At 46.6% G+C, this 18,862-nt stretch overlaps 1 protein-coding gene across 1 annotated transcript in view; it reads left to right on the forward strand.

Annotated features, from left to right (window-relative positions):
• The first annotated feature begins 9,483 nt into the window (after positions 1–9,483).
• Positions 9,484–18,862, forward strand: part of Rapsn (receptor associated protein of the synapse) — a 10,026-nt gene continuing 647 nt past the window's right edge. The window contains exons 1-7 of the mRNA XM_031370940.1: positions 9,484–9,889; positions 10,480–10,818; positions 15,412–15,570; positions 16,590–16,688; positions 16,763–16,885; positions 17,340–17,393; positions 18,525–18,724. Of these exons, the coding sequence (XP_031226800.1) occupies positions 9,698–9,889; positions 10,480–10,818; positions 15,412–15,570; positions 16,590–16,688; positions 16,763–16,885; positions 17,340–17,393; positions 18,525–18,724 (1,166 nt within the window). The 5' untranslated portion in view covers positions 9,484–9,697. The remainder of the gene's footprint in view (positions 9,890–10,479; positions 10,819–15,411; positions 15,571–16,589; positions 16,689–16,762; positions 16,886–17,339; positions 17,394–18,524; positions 18,725–18,862) is intronic.

Genomic DNA, 18,862 nt, shown 5'->3' on the forward strand with positions numbered 1-18,862 from the left:
ACTGAGAATCCCTGCCTCAAAAACAAAAAGGGGAAGACTTTTTGTTTGTTTTGTTTTTCGAGACAGGGTTTCTCTGTGTAGCTCTGGCTGTCCTGGAGCTCACTCTGTAGACCAGGCTGGCCTCGAACTCAGAAATCAAAAAAGGAAGACTTAATGTATTTTCTTATATGCATGAATATTTTGCCTGCATATATGTATGTGTGCTGGTATATGTGCCTGGTGCTTTTGAAGCTCAGGAGTTGAAGCCCCTGGAACTGGCGTTGGTGAGCTGCCAAGTGTGAACTGAACTGAACCTATGTCCTCTGCTTAAACAAGTTCTTTTAACTTCTAAGCCATCTTCTCCTCCCCAAATAAAATATTTTTTCAAATAAAACTGGTTCTTCGGTCATTCTACCCTAACATTTCAAATATTCAAGAACTACATTTGACATGATGCCAGTGTCTTGGTTGCTGTTCTGTTGTTGTGAAGAGCATGTCCAAGGCAGCTTATGAAACCTTGCATTAATTGGGAGTGTACTTAGTGAGTCTATGACCATTATGGTGGGAAGGGTGGCAGCAGGCAGGCAGGCATGGTACTAGAGTAGTAGCTGAGAGCTTACATCTTACCTGCAGGTTGAAGGCCTAGAGCAAGAGACTGGGCCTGATGTGAGCTTTTGAAACTTGTAAGCCTACCTCCAGGAACACCGTTCTCCAGCAAGGCCTCTGCTAATCCTTCTAAAGTCCTGCCACCAACTAGGGACCAAGCATTCAAGTATGTGAACCTGTGGGGGCCCATTCTCATTTAAACCACCACAGCCCACATAGAACATTTGCATACAGTCAGTTGTTGGACTGTTCTCGATGGGTGCTTCTCTGGGGTCTGGAGAGATAGCTTAATGGTTAACAGCAGGCTTTACTCTTGCAGAGACCCAGATCTATTCCTAGCACCTACATGGTGGTTCACAACCACCTGGAACTCTAGTTGCAAGGCACCTGAGTGGCCCTCTTTTGAGCTCTAAGGACCCCAAGTATACGTGCATACAATGAATGTAGTAATTAAACATTTTGAAAAATAGGGGTAAAAAAAAAAAAAGAACACCTTCATAATTCCACAACATAGGCCAAGGCAGGAGAATCACTTTATTCAAAACTACCCTGGGCTGCATAGAGAAACTCTGGTCTCAAGAAAATGGGCCAGGGATGTGGCCCAGTTTGTGACGTACTAGACCAGCAAGCATCAGACCCTAAATTTGATTCCCAGCATTGGAAAAACTGGATTTGATGGCACTCTGGGTTGTAGAGGCCAGAGGGTCAGAAGTACAAGGACATCCTTGGCTCTAAGGCAAGTTTGAGACCATTCTGGGCTACATGAGACACTGTCTCAGAAAAGGGGGGGATCACGTACCACACAGCAGCTCCAGTCCTCCCAGCACCTAGGAATGTGGGAAGGTAGAAGCTCTTAGTTAGGGTTTCCAGTGCTGTGAAGAGGCACCATGACCAAGCAAACTCTTATTAAAGAAAACATTTAATTGGGGCTGGCTTAATAGAGGTTTAGTCCATTATCGTCATGGCAGCATGCAGGCAGACATGGTGCTGGAGGAGCCAAGAGTTCTACATCTTGATCGGAAGGCAGGAGGGAGGAGACTATCTCTCACTAGCCAGACTTGAGCATTGAGACCTCAAAGCCCACCTCCTCAATGGCAATCTTCCTCCAACAAAGCTACACCTAAAAATGCCATTTCCTCTAAGCCAAGCATTCAAACACATAATTCTATGTGGGCTGTCTTAGTCAGGGTTTCTATTCCTGCACAAACATGACCCAAGAAGCAGGTTGGGGAGGAAAGGGTTTATTCAGCTTAAACTTCCACATTGCTGTTCGTCACCAAAGGAAGTCAGGACAGGAACTCACACAGGGCAGGAACTTGGAGGCAGGAGCTGATGCATAGGCCATGGAGGGGTGCTGCTTCCTGGATTGCTTCCCCTGGCTTGCTCAGCTTTCTTACAGAACCCAGGACTACCAGCCCAGGAATGGTACTACCCACAATGGGCTTCGATCCCCTACTCTTGATCACTAATTGAGAAAATGCCTTACAGCTGGATCTCATGGAGACATTTCCTCAAGAGAGGCTCCCTTCTCTGTGATTACCCCAGCTTGTGTCAAGTTGACACACAAAACCAGCCAGTACATGGGGCCATACCTATTCAAACCATCATGTTCTACTCCCTGCCCCCATAGGCTTGTAGTCATAATGTAATGCAGAATGCATTTAGATCAACTTCAAAAGTCCCATAGTCAATCACAGTCTCAATGTTTAAAGGTTCAACATGTCTTATGAAATTAATCCCCTATAAAATCAAAGAGCAGATCACATACTGCCGACATGTCATGACACAAACTATACACTACCGATCCAAAATGGAGGGAAGAACCTAAATTCAGTGAGGATTGAAATGACCAAAACCCAGCTGGGCAAATTCCAAACTCCACATTTCCATATCTGATATCAAAATCTCCAACTCCTTTCAGCTTTGCCGACCACAACACACTTCTTTTGAGCTGGTTCCACTTCCTGTTAGCAGCTTTCCTTTGGCAGGTCTGCATGGTATCTCGAACCTCTTGGGTCTCCAAGACAATCCAGGCTTCACCTTCATGGCTTCACATAATGGTGCTTCTGGACCTCCATGCACCCCTGTCATATGCCTGGCTTCAATGGCTTTCGTTTAACACAGAGGGAGATTTTATAACCCCTTTCACACAATGGCGTCTTTGGTCCTCCATTCAGAGACATCCCTGACACATTCTATCATTGATTCTAAAGCCAGAACCTTGTGACTAGACTGCCAAGTTCTACTTACTGGGGTTGGAACATGGCCCCCTTGTTCTGTAACATAACCAACTTTCTGTTTCTGATTTTTTTTTAACTGCCTATGCTTGGCTGTCCTGAAATTTGCTCTGTAGACCAGGATGGCCTTGATCTTAGAAATCTGCCTTCCTCTTCCTCTCAAGTGCTAAGATTAAAAGTGTGCACCACCTTGCCTGGACCTAAACTTTTCTTTAATTCCTATTCACAAGATGGAAGCTTAGCTAGCTGAGATCTTGCTCTGAGGTCACCACTCCCTTAATTCCATTGAATATCTTTAATCTGTTTATCTCCTTGAACATAAGATTTAGCTCCATTCCACTTCCAGTGCCCCTTTAGTCCTTGAACAGTACATTGTATTTTTCTTGCTCGGTTTGCTGTTTCATCAAAATGTTCTTCATAAGAGTTTAACATTAGGGGCTGGTGAGATGCCTTAGTGGTTAAGAGCACTAACTACCTGCTCTTCTAGAGGTGCTGAGTTCAATTCCTAGCAACCAATGATAGCTCACAACCACCTGTCTATAAGGGGATTTGATGCCCTCTTCTGGCCTGCAGGTGTATATGCAGCAGAGCACACATACATCAAATAAATAAATAAAGAAATAAATAAATGCCAGGCACTGGTGGCGCACGCCTTTAATCCCAGCACTTGGGAGGCAGAGACAGACAGAATTCTGAGTTCGAGGCCAGCTTGGTCTACAGAGTGAGTTCCAGGACAACCAGGGTTACACAGAGAAACCGTGTCTCAAAAAACCAGAAAAAAAAAAAAAAAGAATAGGTCTCTCAAGGTCATTTGTTTTGTTTTGTCTTTTGAGATAGCCCTTTGTAGTCTATGTTGGCCTTAATTCCTTGTACCTGAAGATGACCTTGAGTTGATCTCCAGGTGTGCCCACACACTGGGATTCACATTGTTTTCCTGAATCTAAGTCTCTAAGTCTAAGTGCCTGTATCTAAATCTCTTACCCATAAGAGATGTTAAGGCCCATTCCAGTATTATGAAGCTATTTCCTCCAAATTGAAATGTTGTCTAGGAGGGGATAGGAGGAGAGAATCAGGACTCGGGAAGCCAAGGAAACTGTAAGGTTACGTAACCTATGAGTGGGTGCTGGGAGGAGGGAGAATCAGTGGATCAGGCTGTAAGCTGTGGAGGAGGCTCCAGGATAGACGGGTGAGCTTTCCAGTGACAGAGCTGCCGTTGGTCACCCTGCACCGGCAAGTAACTGTAATGAAGTCATTGGTTCACTCAAGCTAGACAGGTGAGATCCCTTCTTTGGTCAGTTACTGGTGTCCCATGTAGGATTCCAAGATAATTGTCTCCTCAAAAAAAAAAACACAACCAGGATCTATTCTTGTGAGGACTGCTCAAGGACCTTAGAAAACCAAAAGTTTCAACTCTAGGTGTCCCATTGGTGACTCAAAGTCATCTTACAATCGGTGGTGGGGGAGGGAGACCCTTCAGTGGGAATGCCTGCAAGCTGAGCAAAGAGTCCAGTGATTCTTCTGGGAGTCATCCCTATACCAAGTGGGCATTATGATAGAACTGCTTAAATCACCTGTGCTCCAGGGAACTCTGGTTAAACAGGGTAAACTTGGGTGGGCACCAAAGAAATAATTCCAGGGCCTGGACAGATGGATCAGTGTTTAAGAGCCTGGCTGCTCTTCCAGAGGACCCCAGTTCAATCCCCTGCTCACAACTGTCTGTAACTCCAGTGCCTGGAGATCTCATGTGCTCTTCTGACCTCTGTGGGCTCCTGCACACACATGCACATGCACGCTTTATTTTTTTTTTTTAATTTTTAAAATTCATTGAGGGCTGGAGAGGTGGCTCAGTGGTTAACAGCATTGACCGCTCTTCCAGAGGTCCTGAGTTCAAATCCCAGCAACCACATGGTGGCTCACAACCATCCATAATGAGATCTGACGCCCTCTTCTGGTGTGTCTGAAGACAGCTACAGTGTACTCATAAATAAAATAATAAAATAAAATATTTTTTTAAAAAATTCATTGAATGTGAATGCTCTGCTGTATATACATCCACAAGCCAGAAGAGGGCATCAGATCCCCTTATAGATAGGGAGCCACTATGTGGTTGCTGGGAATTTAACTTGGGACCTCTGGAAGAGCAGCCACTGATCTTAACCACTGAGCCATCTCACCAACTGCCCAATACACGTTTTCTTTTTCTTTTCTTAAGATTTATTTTATTTATTTTATGGGTATGAGTACACTGTAGCTGTACAGATGGCCATGAGCTATCATGTGTATGGCTGCTGGGAATGAACTCAGGACCTCTGCTGGCCCCGCTCGCTCCAGCCTGCTCGCTCCAGCCCCAGCTTGCTCTGGAGTAATTCACTGTAGCTGTCTTCAGACATACCAGAAGAGGGCGTCCGATCTCATTACGGGTGGTTGTGAGCCACCATGTGGTTGCTGGGATCCGAACTCAGGACCTTTGGAAGACCAGTCAATGCTCTTACTCGCTGAGCAATCTCGCCAGTCCTTCTTTTTCTTTTCTTTTTCTTTTTCTTTTCTTTCTTTTTTTTTTTTTTTTTTTTTTTTTTTTTTTTTTTTTTTTTTTTTTTTTTTTTTTTTTTTTTTTTTTTTTTTTTTTTTGAGACAAGGTTTCTCTGTGTAGCCCTGGCTGTCCTGGAACTCACTCTGTAGACCAGGCTTGCCTTGAACTCAGAAATCCACCTGCCTCTGTGTCCCAAGGGCTGGGATTAAAGCATGCACCACCACTGCCTGGCAACACACTTGTTTTTGAGCTAGGGTTTCACTTTGTAGCTTTGGATGAGTTGGAGCTTTCTATGTAGACCAGGCTAGTCTACTTGCTATGTAGGCCTGGCTCTGAAGTGCTGGCCTTGAAAGTGTATATACCACCACACCCAGCTAAATATACTTTTTAAAAAACAGGTCCATCTGCTGGGTGGTGAGTTCCAGGACAGTCAGGGATATACAGAGAAACCCTGTCTCGAAAAACCAAAATAAATAAATAAATAAATAAATCTGAAAAAAACAAACAAAAAACAAAAAAAAACCCAGGTCCACCCAAGTCTACCTGGTAAAAAGACACTTTATATTTCCCCAGAAAAAAATCACACAGCCTGTATTACCTACCTCGCTTTGCCTTCATTAGATCTTTTTTTAAAACAACTTTTTTTTTTCAAAAAGACTAACTTTTTTTAAAAAAGATTTATTTATTTTATGTATGTATGCTGTTGCTATCTTCTGATACACCAGAAGAGGGCATTGGATCTCATTGCAGATGGTTAAGAGCCACCATGTGGTTGCTGGGAATTGAACTCAGGACCTCTGGAAGAGCAGTTGGTGCTCTTAGCCACTGACCCATCTCTCCAGCCCTTAAAAAAAAAAAAAAAAAAACTTTTAAAAAATGATTTTTTTCATTCTATGTGCATTGGTGTTTTGCCTGCATGTATGTCTGTGTGAAGGTGTCATGTCTCCTGGAGCTAGATTATAGCCCACCTTAACTAGCTCCTTAAAGACTGTTTCCACACTCAGCTGCATTGTGAGGAAGGGGTTAGGCCTTCACGATAGGGATCTAGGATGGGAGAGACATTATAGCTATAATCGGGGAGGTTTGACAGGAATTGCTCGAGAGTATACACTTCTGAAAATAGTGGCAATCCAGGCACAACTGTGTCCATATGCTGCAGTGTTTGGTATTAGAGTTCACTCTTAGGGATGCTGTCAAACCAGAGCTGGAATTGGAATTGGGGAATTGTCCTTAATGTGTGCCTTAATGTGTCCTTAATGTGTAATGCGCACACTCATATGGGAGTTGGAGGACAACTTGTGGGGAGTCTGTTCGTCCTATCACGTGGATCCCAGGGATGGAACTCTGTCAGGAGCCATAATAGGACAAGCTAAGAACTAGCAGGTGATCATCCTGAAATGGCCTGCTTCGGATTATTATATAATCTGTGACAGGTGAGCCCTTATTAAGCAAGGCTGTAAGGGACTAATTTTAGGAAAGATTCCTGCTATTAATATGTTTTTCCTCTTATTAGTATACATATATAATAATCACTAAGTAATAGCACACCCCTTTGGAGCAGATCTCCGCAGATCCACGAAGTTGTACTGTCTTGTATTTTGTCTTTTTTTTTTTTTCCAGAGCTGAGGACCGAACCCAGGGCCTTGCGCTTGCTAGTCAAGCGCTCTACCACTGAGCGAAATCCCCAACCCCTGTACTGTCTTGTAGTGATGCTATGTAGATAAATAGATGACTTAAGACATTATGCTGATCCTATAAGAATTCTTAAAAATTATATCTGGGATTATTAAGCTCATTTATAGTGGAACTGCTATTAGGTCCTTTTCTGATAGTCAAAACTGCAATGAGAACTCTGCCAGTCTCACGAGTGTCAGCAGTTAATTGCTCTTAGATAGTGTCTTAGTCAGGGTTTCTATTCCTGTACAAACATCATGACCATGAAGCAAGTTGGGGAGGAAAGGGTTTATTTGGCTTACTTCCATCTTGCTGTTGATCACCAGAGGAAGTCAGGACTGGAACTCAAGCAGGTCAGGAAGCAGGAACTGACGCAGAGGCCATGGAGAGATGTTCCTTGCTGGCTTGCTTCCCCTGGCTTGCTCAGCATGCTCTCTTATAGAACCCAAGACCTCCAGCCCAGGGATGGCACCACACACAAGGGGCAATTGAGAAAATGCCCCACAGCTGGATCTCATGGAGGCACTTCCCTAACTGAAACTCCGTTCTCTGTGATAACTCCAGCCTGTGTCAAGTTGACACACAAAACCAGCCAGTACCGATGGTAACCAGACTTTCTCCTACTCAGAACACATTCCAAGAGGTTGTAAAACAATTAACCAAAGGTCATAAGAGGGGGACTAAATATTAATTATAGGTGTTAGGACAGAAGATAAAATATTGACTGGGTTTTTTTTGTTTTGTTTTTTTGGCTTTTTGGTTTTTTGAGACAAGGTTTCTTTGTATAGCCCTGGCTGTCCTGAAAACTCACTCTGGAGTCCAGGCTGGCCTTGAACTCAGAAATCTGCCTGTCTCTGCCTCCCAAGTGCTGGGATTAAAGGCGTGTGACACCATTGCCAGGCTAGAAGTAAACTTTTTATTATACAGAAACCCTATATATATGGTAGTAAGACAAAGTCTTACCCCAAAAATCATAAGGCGAAGTTCCCCCCCCATCCCCCGACTATGCTCTTTCCCCCTCCACTGCCTCAAGAAGAAACAAGAAAGAAGAACAACAAGAAAGAAGAACAACAAGAAAGAAGAAACACCCATGCTGGGGCTGGCTGCCGGGCAGAATCAGGTTGTTGTGTTTGGCAGCAAATACAATTACACCATCTCACCAGCCCCTGGGATTGGGACACTTTTTGAATCTTCAAGGACCAAATTGTGGTCTCTAATCATCATTTTGTCAAGGGGTAGTATCATCTCTTCTCACTAACACTGTGTTTCTGTTACACTAGATGCTGTTCTAAGTCCTTGTTAATCAGCACGTTCTCTAGTTCTGTGGCAATCCTATGAACTAGGTGCTGTTAGCTTTTCTTCTTCAGGGCCAGCAATGTACCCAAACTCTCTATGCTCACGCAGCTAATACAGAAATACAGCAAGCAGGGCCAGGCTGGTGCCCATTGCCGTGCTGGGCTGTGATTCGTGAGAGCCACCACACCAATGTGAGAGTTTAACTATCCTCGCCTTGTAGAGGGGGAAGCAGGCTCAGAGAGCTACATGACTTGATTAAGGACATTAGGAGGAAACCAGGCCTCCCACCAACTGGCTAAGGTGAGGTGTTAGCAATAATGGGGACATGTTCCCAGGTAAGTGTCTATGTGATGGGTAAATTGCAAAAATAAAATGGGGGAGGAACTGGGAAGAAAAGAGGTGAAGCTGGGCTGTGAGGGCACACGCCTTTAATCCCAGCACTCAGGAGGCTGAAACAGGTAGATCTCTGAGTTTGAGGCTATCCTGGTGTAAAGTGAGATCCAGAATAGCCAAGGCTATGCAGAGAAACCCTGCCTTGGGGGGATGGAGTGGAATGTTCCATTAGTCAGATATGGTGGCTCACTCCTTTGGTCCCAACTCTTGGGAGGCAGAGTCAGGCAGATATCTGAGTTTGAGGCTACCCTGGCCTACAAAACAAGTTCCAGGACAGCCAGGGTACACAGAGAAATCTTGTCTCAGAGAGAAAGGGGGGGGGGTAGAGAGGGGGGCAGGGAAAGAGACACAGAGAGAGACAGACAGAGACAGAGAGACAGAGGGAGAGACACACAGAGAGAGACAAAGAGAGAGAAGAAAACAGAAAAGAAGAAAAAGAAGCAAGGAGAAGCAGCAGGCTGGACACTCTCCTCCCCTCCCTGAAGCCCGTATGCCCAGTGTTCTGCCTGCTGCTTTCCTGCCTTCAGAACCTCTGGCCTAAGGCTTGCTGGCATCTTGGTAGACAGCCTTTGGCAAGACTTCTGAAGAGCTTAACCTGCGAGGGGCATCAAGGCCAGTGTCAGAAGTGTCAAAGGGGCACCAAGTAGGTTCTCAGGAGGCGCAATGTCCGTATCCATGTATCCCTGGGACAGCCACCTTTCAGCTTTGAGTGGGTGCCGCAGAAACCCTCGTGACCTTGCTGCTGAAATTCCTCAGAAGCCACGTGGCCCCAACTGGCAGGGACAGCTGCAGACAGGGGCTGAACCAGCCTTGTTCCCAGGGTGGCGCCCGTTGTCCATCCAGGCCCTGCTTAGCTTTTGCCTGCTGTTGCTTCCCCCCCCCCTCCCCCCAGAGATCAGGCCCGCGCTGTGGGTCCAACACCATGAGGGTCTAAGGACACCTAGCCAGCCACGGTCTTTCCGAGTGGCCAGGCTGTGGGAGGATGGGGCAGGACCAGACAAAGCAACAGATCGAAAAAGGACTGCAGCTGTACCAGTCCAACCAGACAGAGAAGGCACTGCAAGTGTGGATGAAGGTGCTGGAGAAGGGCTCTGACCTCGTGGGCCGCTTCCGGGTGCTAGGCTGCTTGGTAACAGCTCACTCGGAGATGGGCCGCTACAAAGAGATGCTAAAGGTACATACACATTACCCTTCCAGGGTGCTAGGGGAGGGCGCAGGCGCAGTGAGAGGGTTGGAATCTGGGCTGGGTGGCTTCCAACTCCTAGAAGCCCTTATATCTTCCTGAGAACCCTCTGTGTCTCGCAGGCTAGTATCTGGTCTGAAGTTTTGAATATGCATGGAAGGTCCTGAGTCTTAGTTGGCTGGCTATCTTCAGAGTCAGGCCTGTGGCCTTCAACTTCAGCGTCAAAGAGATTGGGGTTCACAGGCATCAGGAGCCGGAGTCCAGGGATCTTAAGCCCAGAACTCCAAGCCTGGATTTTAGTTTGCTGCTTGCTGCCTGGAGGAACAGGCTCCAAATTTGAGAGTCAGGCTGGTCAGGGGTAGACTCCAGATCTGAGGCTGGGAGTGAAAGTGTAGTGTCTACCCTGAGCTTTGGTTAAAGCTTCTAGGCTATGAGTGGAGCCTGGGAGGATGGATCTCAGGTAGTGGGAACACTTGAGTCTGAGCTTTGGTGGTCTGCCGTTCTCTCGGGCTGGCTGTGGCAGCCTGGAGGTGCAGGGTGAGCCTTGGCTGAGTGCTGTCTTCCTGTTACCCTGGGGTCAGTTTGCTGTGGTCCAGATTGATACCGCTCGGGAGCTGGAGGATGCTGACTTCCTGCTCGAAAGCTACCTCAACCTGGCGCGCAGCAATGAGAAGCTATGTGAGTTCCACAAAACCATCTCCTACTGCAAGACCTGCCTCGGCCTGCCTGGCACCAGGGCTGGTGCCCAGCTTGGGGGTCAGGTCAGCCTGAGCATGGGCAATGCTTTCCTGGGCCTCAGCCTCTTCCAGAAGGCCCTAGAGAGCTTTGAGAAGGCCCTGCGCTATGCCCACAACAATGACGACACCATGCTGGAGTGCCGCGTCTGCTGCAGCCTGGGCAGTTTCTACGCCCAGGTCAAGGTGGGCCTGGTCCCTTTGTGGGGAGTAGGGGGAGGATAATGGGGGGATTTGAGGCTCCCCGAGCCTCTTGTATGTGGCAGGGAGTTCATACTGTTTATTTATGATAAATATTCTCTGATTTTCTCTGGCCAAAAGTTCTTTTGAGACAATGCCATCAACCTTAGCCAATCGGAGAACAGAATTATCTGACTCACCCATCCTGCAAATGGCCCCACAGGTGGTGTGGGTTTTAAACTGGGCATTGAACCTGCCTCATTCATCTGGATGGATGCAGGGTTCTTGGCACCAGTGATGAGGTTGATCATGAGGCATTTCTGCAGCACACAAACTCTGGCGTCCGTGAACTCACTGGTGGAATTTGTAGAGGCTGTACCTGCTTCCTTCAGGTCCAGCACAAGAAAGCTCTAAGAGCCTCTTAGGAACCATATACTTTGCTGAGCACTGCCCTCAGCCCTCCTTTTAGATATGGGTTCAGTGAGTGAGAAACTCTGGGGAAGGTAGAGCCATGAATTACACCTCCATCTTTCAGATGAACTAGAAGACATGGAAGCCCCTGTGTAGAAACAAGCTGTTTTTCTGTCTAGTCTTGGGCAAGTCACCAATTTCTCTGGACTTTAAGATATCTGTGTATAAATGAAGAAGAACAGGACTCAGCAGGGAGGTAAAGATTCATTAGTTTAATATTTATTGGCAGGGATGAGGGTTGGAGAGATGGGTCATTGGTTAAGAGCACTTGCAGAGGACCCAAGCTTGGTTCCCAGCACTGACATCGGTAGCTCACAACTGCCCTAGCTCCAGTTTCCAGGGATCCCATGCCTCTCCTGACTTCTGCAGGCTGCTGCATGCACATGGCACACATACATACACCCAAGCCACACGCCATACACTTAATATCAAATAAATACTTCAAAAAATATTTACTGAGCTGGGTAGCACTCGGGAAGCAGAGGCAGGCAGATCTATGTGATCTGTGATCTATCTGTGAGGCCAGCCTGGTCTACAGAGTGAGTTCTAGAACAGCCAGGGCTACACACACAAAGACACCCTGTCTCAAAAAACAAAACCAAAAGCAAAAGAAAACCAAAACAAACCAACAAAAGAAAAAAAATGTTTTTAACTGAGGATCAACTACATCTCATGAACTGTTGTTGGACCCTGTGTTTGTAACAACAAAGACAATGGCAGGGTCTCTTAGGAAGCTCTGTACTATCTGGATGAGAAGAACAGTTAACACAATCAGGAAGTTGGTTGTTCATCGTGTGAAGAAAAGTGGGCAATACCAGGATGAGGGATGGGGCACCATTTTTAAGAGAGTGGCCAGAAGGCCTCAGTGAGTGGTGGAGAAGGAGAGGGGTGAACCAGGTAGAGATCCCAGGAATAAGTGTCAGGCAAAACACTGCCCAAAGAGAGGGAGGCCACCAAGCTGAGGTATATGAGGAGGTGAGAAGCCACACAGAAGGGTGAGGTGTGAACTTACTGGTAGGGTCAGTGACCAAAAGCTTCCAATTACCAGGATTTCAGTGGGTCTCATGTAGCCTTTGCAACACTTAGATGTAAATGCTTGCACATCTTTATGTGTATGGGTGTTTTACCTACATGCATGTCTGAGTATCACATGTGTGCATTGCTTGTGGACACCAGATGGTGGCACTAGAAGTACAGATGGTTGTGAGCTGCCACTTGGATGCTGGAAATCAAAACCAGGGCCACTGGAAGAGCAGCCAGGGCCCTTACCTGCTGAGCCATCATCTCTCTAGCCTCAAGCTTTGGGAGAAATTTTTTTTTTTTTTTTTTTTTTTTTTTTTTTTTTTTTTTTTTTTTTTTTTTTTTTTTTTTGGTTTTTTGAGACAGGGTTTCTCTGTATAGCCCTGGCTGTCCTGGAGCTCACTCTGTAGACCAGGCTGGCCTCGAACTCAGAAATCCACCTGCCTCTGCCTCCCAAGTGAGAAATTTTTTTTTAAAGATTCATTTATTTTATTTATTTACACCGTAGCTGTCTTCAAAAACATCAGAAGAGAGAGCATCAGATCTCATTACAGATGGTGGTTAGCTGCCATGTAGTTGCTGGGAATTGAACTCAGGACCTCTGGAAGAGCAATCATTGCTCTTAACAGCTGAGCCATCTCTCCAGCCCCTGCTTTGGGAGAATTTTAGGTGCTGGCACATGGTAAATACTTTGTCCCCCTAAACTGTTATATTAGAAACTGTTGTATTATATCTGTTGTATTGTAGTATTGACATCAGGCTGAGAGTGTAGCATGGTCAGTGCAGTGCTTACCTAATGTTCACAAAGTTCCCAGCACTGAATAACTTAGTGCAGTAGTCCAGGCCTGTGATCCCAGCTCTGGGAAAGCACAGAGGATCAGAAGTTGAAAGTCATTGTTTACTGACAATGAGTTCAAAGCCAGCCTGAGCTACATGAGCTCTGTCTTAAAAGGAAGGGAGGGAAAGAGGGAGGGAGGAAGGGAGAGAGGGAGAAAATTGTTGACACCTTGATATTTTTCCTTGATTTTTATTGTATTTCTTAGACTTATTTTATTTTCCATGTAAGAGTGTTTGCTTGCATGTAATTGCACTGCATATGTGTCTGTGCCCCAAGAGGTCAGAAATGGACATCAGATTCCTTGGGACTGGAATTACAGCTGTGGATGCTGGGAATCTAATCCAGGTCCTCTGCAAAAGCAACAAGTGTTCTAAACCACTGAGCCATCTCTCCAGCCCAGCATCTCATTTTTGACCCTGAAGTAGTTCTGTACGCGTCTCTAAAATCTGAAAAGGATATTTGTTTTCCAGTGACCCGTTCTTACATAACTACAATAACTATTCTCATACACACCAACATTATCATAATCTCAGAATAGCAGCTAAATATTCTCTGAATGCCATCTATATTTACATTTCTCTGCTTATCCCAAAATACTTCCCTTACCCTCGGCTTGTTGAAAGCAGAATACAACCAGAGCCTCTTGTGTCTTTTATGGCTTTGAATAGAACATTCTGGCTCTCCCTTTTATTTTCCATGACACATTAAAGAAACCAGGTTACCTGCTTTGTAGAATGTCCCATCTCATTTCTTCACCTTGATTTTGTGTTGCCCTGAGGCGCCCTGAGGCCCCTCATTTACCTCCCGTGGTTGTGGTAAGATGAGCTCACACCTCTTGGGTAGGGATGCTGTTACATATCTGTGTCCTGCTTTTCCCATTTATTTGTTTGTTCATTTATGGTTTTTTTTTTTTCAAGACAAGGTTTCTCTGTGTTGCCCTGGCTGTCCTAGAACTCACTCTGTAGACCAGGCTGGGTGTGCTACTAAATCTTTTCAGATATCAGAACAACTGGAATTTATACAGTAGAGCTATTTCTAACCCAGACCTAGTGTTTAGGAGTTCCTTTCCCTGACTGTAAAGTCAGTCCTTCTTTTTTTGTTGTTGTTGTTTTTGTTTTTGTTTTTTCAAGACAGGGTTTCTCTGTGTAGCCCTGGCTGTCCTGGAACTCACTCTGTAGTCCAAGCTGGCCTCGAACTCAGAAATCTGCCTGCCTCTGCCTTCCAAGTGCTGGGATTAAAGGTGTGCACCACCACCGCCCAGCCAGTCCTTCTTTCTTGAAGATGAAAAATTTTGGTCCATTCGTTTGTTTTTTTTGAGTAGGTGGGTGGGTGAGTTAAAGACAAGCACTCATGGATCCAGACTGGCCTCAAATTCCATAGATAGCCGAGGCTGGCATTGAACTCCTGCTTCTCCTGCCTCCACTTTCTGGGTGCTGGGATTCCAGATGAGCATGTCACACTTGGCTTTGCTGTCAGATTTTAAATGAGGTAAGAAATGCTAGGACTTGTCTGTATGTAGTAGATGATTAGGCAGAAAGATCTTCACGATGCAGTTTGTGCAGGGTGTGGGGGTTGGTTCCGGTGGTATGGACGGAGCACAGAAAGGGAACCATGATGTCGGTAGACGATGGAACTCGTAATGGACAAGGGCACTCCTGAGCCCCTGCTTTCCTCATGAGTAGAAGGAAGGCATTGGCGGGTTTGAGAGGGAAGCATTCAAGGAAGATTTCCTGGCCTCATAACCCCGATGATCTGATGTTCTTTGGTGCTGATGGGTGGAACACTGTCTTTGAGCCCTCAGGAGTCCTGTCTGGTGCTGAAGCCAAGAAGCCATCTAGGACTGCATGAGAGGAGAAGCCAGCTGTGACTTTGCCTTTTCATTTAATGAACAGATATTTACTATGCATCAGCTAAGTCTAAGAACCATGCTTGGCTCTGGCATACAACAGCAGTCTCAAGAAGCCATACCTGTGCTCTGGTTCCTCCTTCTCCCTGGATCATGCTTACTGCTGGAAGTCGAAATGAATGACTAGGCTGATGACCCCTGTGGTGCACATCTGTGACCTCAGTACTCAGGAGGCAAAGGCAGGAGGACTACAAGTTTACAGCTACTCTGAGCAACATAAAGAATACAAACAAAGAAAAAAAACACACGAACGAACAAACACTGGGGCTCCCTGGTTGTCACAGATCCCAGGCCTGGAGCCCTGGGTTTGGGTCAGTTCCTACCACTCAGTGTGTACCCCCCTTCTGTTCTGTGTTCCCTGCAGGACTATGAGAAAGCCCTGTTCTTTCCCTGCAAGGCTGCAGAGCTTGTCAACGACTATGGCAAAGGCTGGAGCCTCAAATACCGGGCCATGAGCCAGTACCACATGGCTGTTGCCTACCGCCTGCTGGGCCACCTGGGCAGTGCCATGGAGTGCTGTGAGGTGGGACAGCTGGGAAGCATGCAGGCGGTGGGGGTGGGAGAGAATCTCAGGCCAGGTCACAGGGCCCCCGATTTTCTAGAACAACCCATGAAGTTCCTCAAAGGCCAGTAAGCACCGGAAGAGTGTATCATAAACTCTGCAGCAGGCCTCATTTCCTTCCTGTCTGTCCCCAGGGCCAGGAGCATCCCTGTCCCCAGGAGCCTCTGTGAGCCACTTTTAAAAGTAAAACCTAAGGGCTGGAGATGTAGTTCAGTTGATGGAGTGCTTGCCTGATGTGCCAAAGCCCTGGGTTCAACCCTTCGTCCTACATAAAACCCGGTTTAGGAATGCATGCCTATAATCCTAGCACTTAGAAGGTGGAGTCAGAATCAGACATTCAAGGCCATCTCCGGGTACATAGTTCAAGGCCTAGCTGGGCTATAGGAGAGTGTCTTTTAAAACAACAACAACAACAAAAAAAAAAAATTAGTAAAACAGAGACATACGGGCTTACCTGTCTGTAACCCTAGCACTCAGGAGCCAAGCCTATGATCACTTAGTTTAAGACTAGCCTGGACTTCATTGGGAGCTCTTGGGCCATAAATAAATAAATAAATAAATAAATAAATAAATAAATAGAATAAATGGCTTGGGGGAGCTCTTGAGTCTCAGAGCTGTTCCATGTCTCTAGCCCATGCCATTCTCAGTAGAGCCTTTCCCTTAATAAACTGTTCCTATTTCTCTCCTTCCCTCTCTCCCCCTCCCTTCACGAAAAGATAAAAAGATAAAAGAGAGCAGGTCTTGAGGTTTCCCCTCTCAGGTTCAAATCACATTGCTTCTTCCTGTGATCCTGAGGAAGGTGCTTCTCTCTGATCTGGGCCTTGGTTTCCCTCCATCAGATGGTACCGCAATCTTAGTGGTTCAGTGCACGAGGCCTCGGCGACCACAAGAGGATGTGGTGATCCTAGCTGTCCCTTCTAAGGGACTGCTGGGTATAGGGCACCCCATAGTAGGGTCCCATGAGCTTGCCTCCCTTGCAGGAGTCTATGAAGATTGCCCTGCAGCATGGTGACCGCCCGCTGCAGGCACTCTGTCTGCTCTGCTTTGCTGACATCCATCGGAGCCGTGGGGACCTGGAGGTGAGATCACCAGGATGAGGTGGGGGGACCTTGGGCCTGGAGCACCCCAAATCCAATCCTGCTTGGCTCTGCAGACAGCCTTCCCTAGGTACGATTCTGCTATGAGCATCATGACCGAGATCGGAAACCGCCTGGGACAGGTGCATGTGCTGCTGGGTGTGGCCAAGTGCTGGATGGCCAGGAAGGTGCTGGACAAGGTGAGGCCAGGCCCTTTCCTGTGCCTAAAGCTCTCTCAGATGCTCTCAATTTGGGGCTATTCAGCCAGTACTGAGGGTGTAGTGTTGGGCTTGTCCCCTTTATTTAACATCTGCCTCACCCTGTTGCCATGAGACCCAAACATTCACAATTCTCCACACTCAAAGAAGGTCCATGACTCGCCCAGGGACCCACAGCTTATAAAGGGCCAGAGCTAGCATTTAAGCCATATATTCTTGAATTCGCTTTTTCTCCCGTAGCATTCCATGAGGCAGTCACGTTCTGTCCATTCTGTCAGCATAAACTAAGGCAGGATGTAACTTGCTCTGTCTCTTCTGCTGCCTTCCCACAGGGCCCCCACGCCCCATCACCCCAGGCCAGTTTGTTTTGGCTATGAGACAAGGCAAAAAAAAAAAAAAAGATTGCCCACAACTCTGGCTTCTGCTCACCTTCCAGGCTTTGGACGCCATCGAGAAAGCCCAGGACCTGTCTGAAGAGGTCGGAAATAAGGTCAGACATGATTACGTCTCCTGGGTCTGGGGTCAAGAGCTAAAGGGGGAAAACTGGGTATGCTGGCACACACCTGTAATCCCACCACTTGGGTGGAAGGGACAGGAGTTCAAGGTTATCCTTGACTACACAGTGAGCTGGAAGCCAGCTTGGGTTACATGAGACCCCGCTTAGGCTCTGAGCCCTTCCGACTCTCTGGAAGGTGCTTGCAGCCACTCCAACATCTTTGATCTCAACCTTCCAGAGAGCCGGGCAGGCATTTCACACCTTAGGGAGTCACTGAGTTCCGAGTGGCCTCTCAGTTCCACAGGGTAGATGTCTTCTTCATGTGTATTAGACATGCTCATATATGTACAAATACATGTATGCAAGCAAAAACATTTGTAGACATTTTTTTAATCTTAAAAACAAAACCAAAATAACAACCCTAACAATGTCCTCTAGTCTTCAAGAACTGGGTATCCTCATAAATGCTAATGCTATAGATGAGGCCCAAGGTCCCCGACTACCAGCTACATACCCATGGTATATGTAGCTTTTTCAGATGTCTCACTTGTGTCCAGATCTTAAAGTCTTGGAGAAAGATTTGTATCTCCCAAAGTCTTCTAGAAAATGTACATCTCTGTAGGCTCTGGGGCACAGCCCACCTAAGATGTTGAAGATGTCTATTGCTTTGGGCTGGACCACAACCACTCATGTTTATCCAGGTATCAGGCTGATCAGAAATGTATATTCAATAAAAATAGGAGAATACATTAGTTATTGTAGAGGAAACATAGCAGCAGATTTGGTCAATAAAGTCCTTCAGAAACATGGTACGGTGGGGCACACTTGTTTCAGCATTTGGGAGGTAGAAGCAGAAGGATCAGGAGTTCTAGGCCACCCACAACTATATAGTGAGTTTGAAGCCAGCCTGGGCTGTATATATGAGACCCTATCTCAAAACAAAAACATGGGGTCCCATGTTTCTCATTTCTGGTCTTACCCACTCTCTGTTCAAAGGGAATCCAAGGCTAGGATGGGCAGGATATTTCTCCCAGGTCCCCGCAAGGCAAGGGTGTGGTGGGAAAGGCACCTTCTTAGCCCCGCCCTTAGTCTAGCCCCTCATGGGATCTATCCCCACTGCCTTAGCTGAGCCAGCTCAAGCTGCATTGCCTGAGTGAGGGCATCTACCGCAGCAAAGGGCTGCAGCGTGAGCTGCGCACGCATGTAGTGAGGTTCCACGAGTGTGTGGAGGAGACCGAGCTCTACTGCGGCCTCTGTGGTGAGTCCATTGGGGAGAAGAACAGCCGGCTGCAGGCCCTACCCTGCTCCCACATCTTTCATCTCAGGTGAGTCCTTTGCTGGGTGGGCAGGACCCCCAAATCACACTAACAATATTAAATGTAAAGTCCTGGTTCCTTGGGGCCTTGGTGTGTTCTAACAACTTCCCACCTACTTACTCACTGACTTTCTCTCCATGGGGGGGG

Source organism: Mastomys coucha, unplaced genomic scaffold (genome assembly GCF_008632895.1).
Source record: "Mastomys coucha isolate ucsf_1 unplaced genomic scaffold, UCSF_Mcou_1 pScaffold15, whole genome shotgun sequence".
NCBI classification, from domain to species: Eukaryota; Metazoa; Chordata; class Mammalia; order Rodentia; family Muridae; genus Mastomys; species Mastomys coucha.